The 11,685-nt window shown below is 38.6% G+C and overlaps 1 protein-coding gene across 5 annotated transcripts in view; it reads left to right on the top strand.

The window, feature by feature from the left end:
- Positions 1-6,978: 6,978 nt before the first annotated feature.
- LOC122766002 (ninjurin-2-like) overlaps positions 6,979-11,685 on the top strand; it is a 28,690-nt gene continuing 23,983 nt past the window's right edge. The window contains exon 1 of one of the 5 annotated variants that reach the window (XM_044020559.1): positions 6,979-7,327. In XM_044020559.1, the coding sequence (XP_043876494.1) occupies positions 7,232-7,327 (96 nt within the window). In that variant the 5' untranslated portion in view covers positions 6,979-7,231. The remainder of the gene's footprint in view (positions 7,328-11,685) is intronic. The other 4 variants (XM_044020563.1, XM_044020562.1, XM_044020560.1 and 1 more) reach the window with 4 other exon arrangements.

Genomic DNA, 11,685 nt, shown 5'->3' with positions numbered 1-11,685 from the left:
TGTTTGTTTTTGCCACCTGGAAAAGAGGATTGAGGTGGAAACATTTGATGAGGACACACTTTATGGCTGAAGAACTTCGTGCCAGAATTAACTGCAAGGTTGGGTAGACTACGCTTTGCACTATACGGCAAGGAAACATTGTCCAAACCACAATGCTCATAAATACTGAAGTATGGCCTTGAAATGTAGTAGCCCAGTTACAAGGGTAATAAAACATGTTAAACTTTTCAGCCTGCAACCGTTTGTTCCACTTATGGTAAAAAAAAAAAAAAAAGGCAGCTTATCGTTCACATGTGCAGCTGCGTTTTGTTAGACTGTAAAATGCAAGATTAAAAAAGTGCGGCGCACTCGACGAGAGGCTTTGTCAAAAGATGTTCAGCAGCAGGTAGAGAACATTGCATTTTGTGTCATTATCTGCTGCCCTGATTGAAAATGTAATTTCCTGTTCCCCAGTGTGGGAAATGACTTACTGAGTCTGACTTTTTTTAATTTTCATGACACACACACACAGACAAAAAAAACATTTTCAAGAAAATGACTGTTTACATACTGTCTACGTTTTTATTTTGCACTCTCTGTCACCGTGTCTCACAAACAGACGGTATTGTGATCCTGGTTTTTTCAGCCTCCCACAGTGGATGAATCGCTTGGCTTTTATGTGGAGCAGTCGCTCGGTCTTATAAAACAGTTTAAAGGCTCACAAGCACTTACTGTACATAAAAATCACATTTTTTTGACCCGTTTTGCATTTTAGGTGCATTAAAAAGCAGGTTATTATTCAACCTTGACATCAGATGATGATGTATAGACATGAAATATACACATAGCTCATAAAGTAAACTGTTAATGCATTAAATTAATTAAAATAGTATGTTAGTGTGCTGGTAGACATCTTTGTTTTGCTGCCAAACCCCAGAAGGTGCTGACAGATATTTAACAAACACATTCTGTATGAATGTGGGAAAGTGAATTAGCATATTTATATTATTTATATTATTTATTTATTTTACTGACAAACGTCAAGAAGACGCCAAGTCTTCTATAAGAAGACATCAACTGCTGCTACATCCGTTGCCAAAGGTCGCCGTAGACTTTAGAACGATACAAAATAAAAAAAAATAAAAAACAACAACAAAGCAATCTTAATCTGAGAAACGTCAGTTAGTCACACAGTTTGCCGTCGCTGTGAAGTTTATTATTATGACTTGGCAACAACAACAATGTGTGTGTTGTGCAATATTATGCTGCTCTCTCTCTCTCTCTCATGTCCCGAGGCGAACTGTTCCTTCACATGTCTTTTTGCATGTGAATGTGATCATGTGTCCATCAGTGTTTGTGTGTGTGTGCTTGTCTATTATCACTTTATGAGGACCCAAAAGACCACAGGAAGCGAGGATACCTTCGGAATTTTTTTTAATAAACTGTTTATATATATACAACAGGGACCTTTCAGCGTTTAAAACAGTTACTACGGCCCAACTTAAAACCACTGCAGGAGCAGATTCTCCGAAAATATGAATATAAGACGCCGCGATACCCGACATTACAGAGTTCACGTACACAAACACATGCACATGCAGAATGTAGCCAACGGGTAGAGCTTCAGATAGAAAATAGCGAGTCTCCTCCAGATAAGTTTATTAGGTGACAATAACAGACTGTGAAAAATGTTATATAAGAGATATGAGAGAGAGAACACATGGGCTGAAGTTCCTTGTACAGGAGAAAAGTGTCCACACCAGCATGTCTTACGCAGTCCGTCTTCAACTTCATCTCTACCGTATTTTGACGCACGTGCATTACAGTCCCTCAGACGATTTTGAGAGGCGTACCGAGGCTTTTTTCTTTCTTTCAGTTTGGTCTTGTTCAGCAGCCTGCTCTTCTGCTGGCATCCTGTGTGTTGAAATACTTATTATTAGTCGTGTTATTGCATGGAGGACGGTTGATGGTGCAACAGACCAAAAAACACTGTTTACTACAATAACTCAACTTGTTTATTTAACATCTGGTGACACTTTATGGTCATTTTCTGTCATAATATAATACGTTTCTCATAACTATATATATTTATAGGTATACATATTCATATATATTAGGGTCAATGTTAGAATGAGGGTTAGGTTATGCGTTAGGGTTAAGGCATTTGCTGTTAAGGTCTGGGGGATGTATTGTGTCTATGAGTGTCCTCTCTAAGATAGCTGTACATAAATGTGTGTGTGTGTGTGTGTGTGTGTTTGTGCATAAAAGGCCTTTCATCATCACCAAAATGAGTGACTGGCACTGTGCGGTTATTGTGTGGTCGTATGTGTGCACACACGTGTATGACAGGCAGAGGACGACAGTGAGATATCACTGCCTGGTACACCGCTCTGTGTGTGTGTGTGTGCACCCTCTGTAGGACAATTCCTGGCATAAACACTGACCTTGTGAGGACCAGTAGTCCTTGTGGAGACCAAAACCCTGTCCTAATGAGCTAGAACCTAATTTCTGTGGCACTGATTAAGTTTAGGGCTGAGATTAGCCGGTTATGATTTGCACAGCTGTTCTAAGAGAACTAGCTGTGTGTGTGTGAGTGAGTGAGTGACCGCGTGAGTGAGAGAGAACAAGAGTACGAATGAACAAGACAAAGACAGAGGATTGTTTTTTCTTTAGTTGCAAAAAGTGTCAGGTGTTTACACATAGTCTCTCCTCTGCTGTTTAAAATATCGCAGTGGTGATTTAGGACAAGGACAAGGCTGTGAATTTGCATTTACCTCTTTCATAAACACTGTTATTTCAGGTACCTCCACCTAGGAAGTCGTCCTTTAGGCTGCATTTGTCCGTGAGCAGCATTTTTGAAAAAGAAAGTCAAGAACAGACCTTGATGACATTTTCTCTGGATGTCAGTTGTGACCAAAGGAAGAAAGTATTAGATTTTAATGCTAATCCAGACACAGATATTTCTTTTTACACAATAGTCATCTACACATATATATATATATATATATATGTATATATATATATTCATATATACATATATATACAAAAGAAAAAGGTCTGGGTTGCAGCTTTGGTCCAGGTTGTGCAATACCTTTCCACAACTTTGTTTACACAGTCTTCAAGCAAAACTGTTGCATTAAGCACTGAAAGGGTTGAAAGCCGAGGTGCCGCAAAATCCGATGAGTATTTATTCTCGAGGAGGCGGTGTTGACATTACACTGGAGTACAGGTATATGGTCTTTAGAGCCGCTGCTTTGACTCCCACATGTAAACACAGAAACACCCGGGGAACAGTCGACAATGTCCTTCATGAGCTACTTTACGCAGCGTAAAAACAGACAAAAGCTGCCTTTCTTAAGCAGGATTACATATTCAGCGGGCTGTCGATCAAAAACACCTCACTGTAAGTCTCTGTAAGCCAAACGGATAAGTCAAGTTCACCTTAGTCCAGGTCTTTCAGCTCCACAACTGTGATTCATTTCACGGTTTGGGAGAAGTCAGTGCACGCTGTAATTGGTGTCTACTGAAAACTCAGTTTCTAGGAATGAGAGAATGAGCAGGCTCAGTGACTGTCGCCTCATGCAACCACTACGTTTCTAGGAAAATGTGTGGGCAGGCCGGTTTATTTTTAACCTCTTCTTTGGGGACGACTGGGAATCTGTTGCTTAAACGGGGGGGGGAATCAATAGACACGTAAACTGCACTGTAACAGCCAGCATATTCACAAAGTGCAACTCCAGCAAACCCGCAAACACAAATGAACTTCTCAGAGAGCGGGAGCCAAGTTTAGAAGAGTTCCTGGAAACTTGTTAATGCAAACTGTCAGGGCAGAAAACGCAGTGAAAGGGAAGATGTTTCCAACTTTAAAAAGGTGCAAGAGCTCAGATCCATTTTGGACACAACTGCGTCCTTGTTTTGAGTTAAAAAAAAAACAAAATGCCGTGCAGTACGTGTCCCAGGGAATGGACAGGAGTGTCGTTGACTTCTGTCAAACGCAGTAAAAAAAAGGAACAATACTGACACAGTTTCCAGGAATCAGCCTGAGACCTCAACACTTGCTCTCACTGATAAGATGGGACAAATCTGGGCTTTGGTTCAGACAAGTGTGTGATTTACACACTTGAGTTTCCAGCTGTAAAAAGGTGATCTCATAAAAACATTGCTAAGATATTGTAGACTTAAGCAGTTGTTATCTCTCAGATCATTTGATTAACATTCTGATTTACATATTATGAAAAAAAAAAACATCCTGCCAACTGCACCTTTAACAATGAAGGTCACATATTATTGTACCAAAATATGATTTAAAAGGAAAAGTGACACAAACATAAAGTTCACTCCCACACCTGTGGCCCTGTGTCTTCACAGAGTGAAACAACGGTTTGCCGTGCTTACGTATGATGCTTTTGTTCACATATACTTAACATAATGAAATTCCTGCCTTTCAGGTGATCATTTTTTGAGGATTATGGGCTCAGAGCAGTGCGGTGTGTTTAATCACTGTTGACAAGTGTGACAGGACTCTCTGTGCTGGTGTGTTTGAACAGGAGAGAGCGAGAGAGAAAGAAAGACACACTTTGTTCTTTTTGTATTTCTCCTTCATTGTTGGTGTTGTGAGAAACAGGTCACTGAGAAGAATAAAAAAACAAAACAGTTTGCATATTAACTGATGTGTTATGTTTGTGTGTTATCACAAGTTACTTCTGGCTTCAATCAGAGAGTTAGCGACAGACCAGTTTCCTTCTCCCCCGTCTGTCTTCCCTCTTTCCTCCAAGTTTCTGTCCGAAAGTCAACAACAGCACATTCCTGCGTCACCTCGGCTTTAATTAAAGGCCATTCAACCTCAAAATCTAATAATCCTGCATTTTTATTTAAAACTGCGGCCTTTACATTTACCTTCTTCAGCATTAAAGCAAGATTATGCAGCTGATGAAAGAAGAAATAACACATTGTTTTTCAAACAGTGGAGAAATTAAGTAAACTCTTCTGTCAGTGATGTCACTTATGTAGTGAGTAACTTTTAAAGGTAAACAAATGTCATCTGTAGTCAATGTCAATTAGTTCACACAATGCTGAATAAATAAATCAGCTCTCTCTTGGTTTTTGAGCCTAGCAATGTTTAGATCTTGTGTCACCTGGGGATATTTCTGTGCTGCACACAGGAAGTGAATCATTTTATGTAAATACAGGTGCCAAGTACAAATAAAGGCCCCACACAACAACAGAGAAATTAATTCTCTCTCACAAGTGTAACCCAGGTCGAAAATATAAATATATAATGCCAAATTTATTGTAATGTACAATTGAATTAAACAAACTAAAAAGAAATAATAATAAGTTAAGAAAAGTTGAGATACTTCCGGGCCAGGTGATGTCACTTCCTGTTATTATTATTTCCTGGTTACTGAGCGCACTTTCTCTTTTCCAACATTCCACCTCAGACGGGACTAGAATCAGCAGGATAGAACTTTCACCAGTCAACGGTGAGTTGTTGATTTCTGTTTTGATTTTGACTAAGGTTGATTTTTAGTCTATAACATGTTAGTATTTGAACATTAGCCCATTAGCTTTTTATTTGTTAGCATGTTAATATTTATACATTAGCCCATTAGCTTTTTATTTGTTAGCATGTTAATATTTATACATTAGCCAATTAACCTTTTGTTTGTTAGCATTTTCTGTGTTAGCCTGTTGGCATTGGCTTGTCGATTTAACATTGTTTACACATGCAACAGTGTTTACAGGGTTGTTTGTTTAGAGATTAATGACTCATAGTTGGATTTATTGATGATTAGTTAACTCTTAACTCGATTAACTAATGATTGATTTAGTGATTGATTGATTGATTGACTTGGATGATTACAATAATGATTGTTGAATATTTTGAATGTAAGAAAATTTAATTTAAAAGGTTGTACAACTTGAATAATTATACCTTTTTTAAAGGAGCTTTATGATGGCGATTGAACCCCAAGAACAAGGAGAAAGGAGAATGTCTTCCAGAGATTCTGGTAGGATGTTGAACTCTTTAACTTTGGAACTAAAAAATGAGAAACAATTGAACTGGCAAGAACTGGAAAATGACTACAACTTAAGTAACTGGAACAAAAGTGCTTTTCAAAACTGGAAAAGTTTAAATCATTAAGACCTGTTTTTGTTGACTTGATTGTTTTGGTTTGTTTTCATAGTTGCTTATTTACTTGTCTTGGTACTTTGCCCATTGGGCTCCCATACGAATCTACAGTCAGTAATTTGATAACGTAAGTTAGTTAGTTGTTCATGTTGAAATAAGACTCGTTACACACGGCTGCAAGAAAAGAATGACATCATTATTTTCTGGCGGCCCTCCTTTGGGAGTTCTTGCAGCTTGTTCTTGGTGTCTGGGCGGAACTTTTTTCTTGTGTTGTGCCCGACTATCGGACTATGAATCGCGTTATCCAGGTATGTTAGTCCGACTAAGACAAGCTCGATTTCAGACCAAAGTGTTTACATGACATTAACCAAACCAAATTATTGTCGGACTTTTAACGTGCATTTAAACACTGATTGTTTCGGTTAATGAAGACCCAACAGAAGCAGAATATTAGCAGCAAAAATGTTGAATCCACAAACTACTTTTTGAGTTTATACACAAGAAAATGATCTGTCATCTTCAAAGCAAATGTTTGAAAATGTTATATTTGCACATTTTGTCTTAAAATTGCGAATAATGTGTTGCTGCACAGTATAACGGCAATAAAAAACGTGTAAACTCTGAACAGTGGTGCCTCAGTTCTTTACTGGGAATCCATCTGACCTTAGTTAAACCTAACAGGAATATGGCCGAATGTTTCTCTTGAGCAAACAGGCATAAATAGAAGGAACCTGGTTGGGATTTGCCTTGGTTTACAGTGGCTGGTGATTGAATTTACGGTCGTACATTGAGGACAAGACTGAATCTCTCATTGTGTTTGCTTGGTTTTCACTGTGGTTGCTTCATGTACCACTTTAAAAAAATGATTTTGCACAAAGGGAGAATAGTGTGACACAGACAAAGAGCAAGACAGAGGCTGAAAGAGTGTAAAGTGAGAGACAGAGCGAGACAGAGACCATGATGGGGTGAATGAGCCGTTTGTTTGTCCTCTGTGGCCTTGACTGGTGCTTGGTGCCTGGCATCAGGAGTAATTTCCTCTCATAACGGACACTGCCATCCGTGCATTAGCATTTTCGCTGCAGCAGGGGCAACAGTTGGTGCGTGAGTTTGCGTCTGATTATGCAGGGAATGGGGAAGACAGAGAGAGGGGAGCAGGGCCGAGACATTGACCTGACATCGCTGAGATCCACCATGCCAGCCAGCGGCCCCCTGCAGGTTAGTGCACCCAAATAAGACAGAAAACTCAAGGTAAAAGTTGCAGGACAAAAAAGCAAAAAATGTGAATACTCGCTCTTCCTCTCTGTGTCCAACTGGTTCTCCATCCCTGTCCCCTTCACACTTTCATCTCTTTTTCTCTGTCTTGGTCGATGTGTGACTCTAAATTGCTGCTCCTGTCTTAGCTTTGCCACAGAGCTGTGGTATGTCCTGCCTTTGTGAGAGCTGGGGATCAGAGGGTTGTTGTGTGTGTCTCTCTGGGTTCGGCCGAGTGTCTCTGATCTATTCTGAGACCAGGAATTGATCACGACATCCATCAAATATCAATTAGAGTCTGGCTGCAAAAGTTTATAGAGACAATGTAGCTGCGGGTCAACAGTGCAGATACTCGCTAATGCCAAGAAGGAAGGGTCTGTGGCTGTTGACAGGACTTTTATGAACAGACAGCTTTGTTTTTTTTCAGTAGTTTTGAATTTAACTGAAGTTTTTGTTGCTACTTATTGTCTGTGTGTATTGGTGTTGGGGTCAGTAATGTATATTCTTGAGACACTGGTATGGCAGTGTTGTGTATGGCAATGAGTCAATGATATTTTGGAATAATACTTGGCATTAAAAATCATCGCAATGCTTCAAAGTTGCCATGTGCAAAGTTTTAAGTTAACTAATCGACAGAATATCAAATAGTCTTTATCTTATACCACTTTGTACCTCAAGAGGCGATAGTGAGCTACTGCACATACACAATGTCTTATATGTAACCTGTATGATTTGTCACTCTCTGTGTGGTGGGGGTAGGGTTGTGGAAAAAAGAGCAAGACATTGTTTGTACAGTTTGAAAGAGGGGGATGCGAGAACATGGAGGAGGGAAGAAAAACTGTTGTGTGTTACTGTGTTTCTGTTTCCCATCTTCCTTCAGGGGCCTAAAACATAAATGGCCACAACAGATTAAAAAAAACAAAGAAACAAAGAGAAAAAGCGACTGAGGCTATACATAAATACACTAGAAAGGCGGAGATGACTGAACACACACACACACACACACATACAAAATAAAACGCCAATAAATGTGAGACAAAAACAGGACAATGGAAGACAAAATAAAAGTCTTCAAAAAAATCTAATTAAAAGTTTAAGTTCCAGGAGTCATGACAATGAACAATAAAGTGATTAATTCAAGTGATAGAAATGGAAATGGAAAATGTTGTTCGACACAAAGTTCTAGATTTAAATCTAACATAGATCTGTGAAACTGATCAATAAGAAACACACACACACACAGAGTCCATGTATGTGCTCTGTATGTGAACATAGAGAATATGTGTCACAGATGTATCTCGTCGAGTGTAAACAGTGATTACCGTAACCACAGTGAGCTGTTGCAGTAGAGGCCGGGTGCACATTCTCACAGCGAGAGTCAAAATGACTAACTTAGCTGTAAATGATGATAAAGGATCACCAGAGACTCATGACACAGTTTGTGCCAAATGTCGGCCGTTTTGAATCTTATCCTCGCAGATGTGTGGAGAAAAATATGCAGGATTTTCATAACGGCAGATGTGAGAGTACAGAATGTATAATTAAGAAATATTAATCTGTATTTCTAATGATATTCTTACATCATGCGTGTTTGTTTTTTTTGTACAGTATATCATATTTTACATGCGGAAGGTGCTTAAAATAACCTACTTACAATAGAATGTGACAGACTGGTGCTAAAAAAACACATTTTCATTGTCTATCTAAAAATAAGTCACAGTTCACTTTTTATGAACAAAAAAGAAAACAAAAACAGCCTATTTTGTGACTTCTGCACAAGTATTTTTACTGTTAAAATATACAATATAAAATGAATCATAACTTTGACTCCACAACCCATTGTAAAGCCTGACTATGTGACCTATAAACACACACCCCCAGAATGTCCATATAAGGAGTTGTGTGTTATTCCCACGGCAAATTACTGTGGGTGCTTTGATTGATTTAACATTATTTTATTACCTTAATACTTGTCCAGTTTTTTATATTATCAGCTTACCAACATGACCTCAGAGACTTTGAATACAATGGATTACGTCAGTGATACTTTTACACTGTAATGTCGTGTGAATCTGTGCGGTTCATCTACTACTTTAATGTTGGAGTAATATAAGAGTCTGAGTTGTCACATGAAACCCTTGTACGTCAAAAGTTCAGACGGGTCACTTTGATCATTTCATCTGTTTGATTTTCCTCTTAGTTTGTGACATTTTATCACCTCGCGGACATAAAACACTCAAACCAGAATCAAAGCGAGGCGTGCACTTGGCTTAAAATCAGATTTATGCGTCTGTGCGAAGCTGCCGTGATGAATCTATTTCTACGGTGCGAATGCTTTGCACCTCTAAGTCACTCTCTATGTATAGAGCAGAGCAGCCGGGGGTGGAGCTGTGACACAGCGTTCTTAAGAATCGCACAGTCTCTCCAAGCATGGCAGACATGACTCAATGACTCTGACAAGAGACAGAAGCCATTAATAATTCAATAAGTAATAAAAAAAATGATTCAGTTTACCGAGAAGATAGAATAACACGGTCTTACTGCAATATTAATATTAAACTTGAAACTGTACTGTACCTAGAATAAATAAAAATGCAATTATAAATTTAATCAACTTAAATTGAACATAAATGAATAAATAAATGTACACTCGGAATGAAATGCAGAGTCTTTTAATGTTTGTTTTGGTTTTGTCTGGATACTTCAATATTTGAAGAGTGTAAGAATTAGTGATGATCTAATTGTGATAATAGTGATGAGACTGTAGATGGCAACATAAATGCAACGAATGAATTCTTAAATTAAAGAAAGTCTGAATTGTGATATAAAAGTCTGAATTCTGATATTAATGTCTGAATTCTGATATTAAAGTCTGGATTATGATATTAAGGTGAATTCTGAGGGAAAAAAAAAAATCAAGATTCTGAGAAAAAATGTCTTTTCTTTAAGCTCAGAATTCTGACTTTATTCTTAGAATTTGGATTTTAATCTGAGAATTCTGACTTTCTTTAATCTCAAAATTCATGCCGTTTTATATTTTTCTACTTTCTTTCAAAAACTCTTTTTACACGTGGCCCTAATACTCTTCCATATATACAAATATAATAAAATCTGCCATAATCTGTCTTTACAGACTCTCTCTTCAAACATGTGTTTGTTGTTGGGCTAAAAATAGTGAGAGGAATCTATGTCACAGTTGTGTTTACATCATTTGTGTGAAGATTCTAATGTCATTTATCATTTATCACCATGCAAAAATAACTCTCTTTAGCTTGTGTGTGTGTGTGTGTGTGTGTGTAGTCACAGACTGACACGGGAACATACCATTGAGGCCACGGTGGGAGACACCTGGAGCACTGGCACTGAGATCACAGCAGCCCTTACATGCGCAGCAGCTGATTTCACACTTCACGTGTAAAGTCATTTCTTCCAAGTGAACGAGCCTGAACTCGCCACGGAGCTGTTTTTGGCAGTCACCACGGGAGCAGGGAATATCTTACATGTCACTCACAAGGAAACAAATCAACAGTAATAATAATAGTAAAAACTGATGCCTATCCAAAAAAATATGTCTCTTAACACACAGTAGCATGTGTTTTAATTGTGTTGCAGCGTTGCTGTGTCCCTCCATGATTACCGTCCCCTTTCATCGACTCCTTCCCACTTCTCTCACCTCCCAGAATACATTTACTGTCTCTCTTTGACATTACATGTTTGTGTGTGTGTGTTTAGCGTGTGTAACCCCGTCTTGGCCCCTGCATGGCAAATGCCACATTCTGAGTGTGGGTGTGAAGTGCGAGAAAGTGTGTGTGTGTGTGTGTGAGTGAGTGATTCCGGGAACTTCCCTTTGAGTCTTAACTGAGTCTCGTCTTTAAACGTCTGTTGTTACGTAACAGGTGTGTGATATAAAATATGCTTTGTGAGTCCAGTCTGTGGCACACGTGTTCTCTAAGGCTCTTGTATGTTTATATAGAAACCGATTATCCGCTGCTCTTTTCTCCAACATTTACCATGAAGCCTTGTAGTGTACATGTATAGATTGGTAGATGGAACAATGTGGTTTCCTAAGACACTTGGAAAAAAAACACTTAAAGTCCAGACATCTAATGGTGACACAACAAATGGACTTTTGCTTTTGCTGTTTCAAGCTCCCGTAGAAACACACAGCACCTGCGTACTTTAGTTTGAATGAACTTCATTAATTTAGCTGTTACCAATTCAAGTAGTTTTTTTTAGAGTTTGTCAACCATTTTCTTTTGTCAGTGTATGTACAGGCGTTTTTCTGACTCTCTCCTCTCTGGTGTTAAAGACGCTGATTCGGC

The sequence above is a fragment of the Solea senegalensis genome, linkage group LG3 (assembly GCF_019176455.1).
Source record: "Solea senegalensis isolate Sse05_10M linkage group LG3, IFAPA_SoseM_1, whole genome shotgun sequence".
Lineage (NCBI taxonomy): Eukaryota > Metazoa > Chordata > Actinopteri > Pleuronectiformes > Soleidae > Solea > Solea senegalensis.
This window is presented reverse-complemented; position numbering and strand designations above follow the sequence as displayed.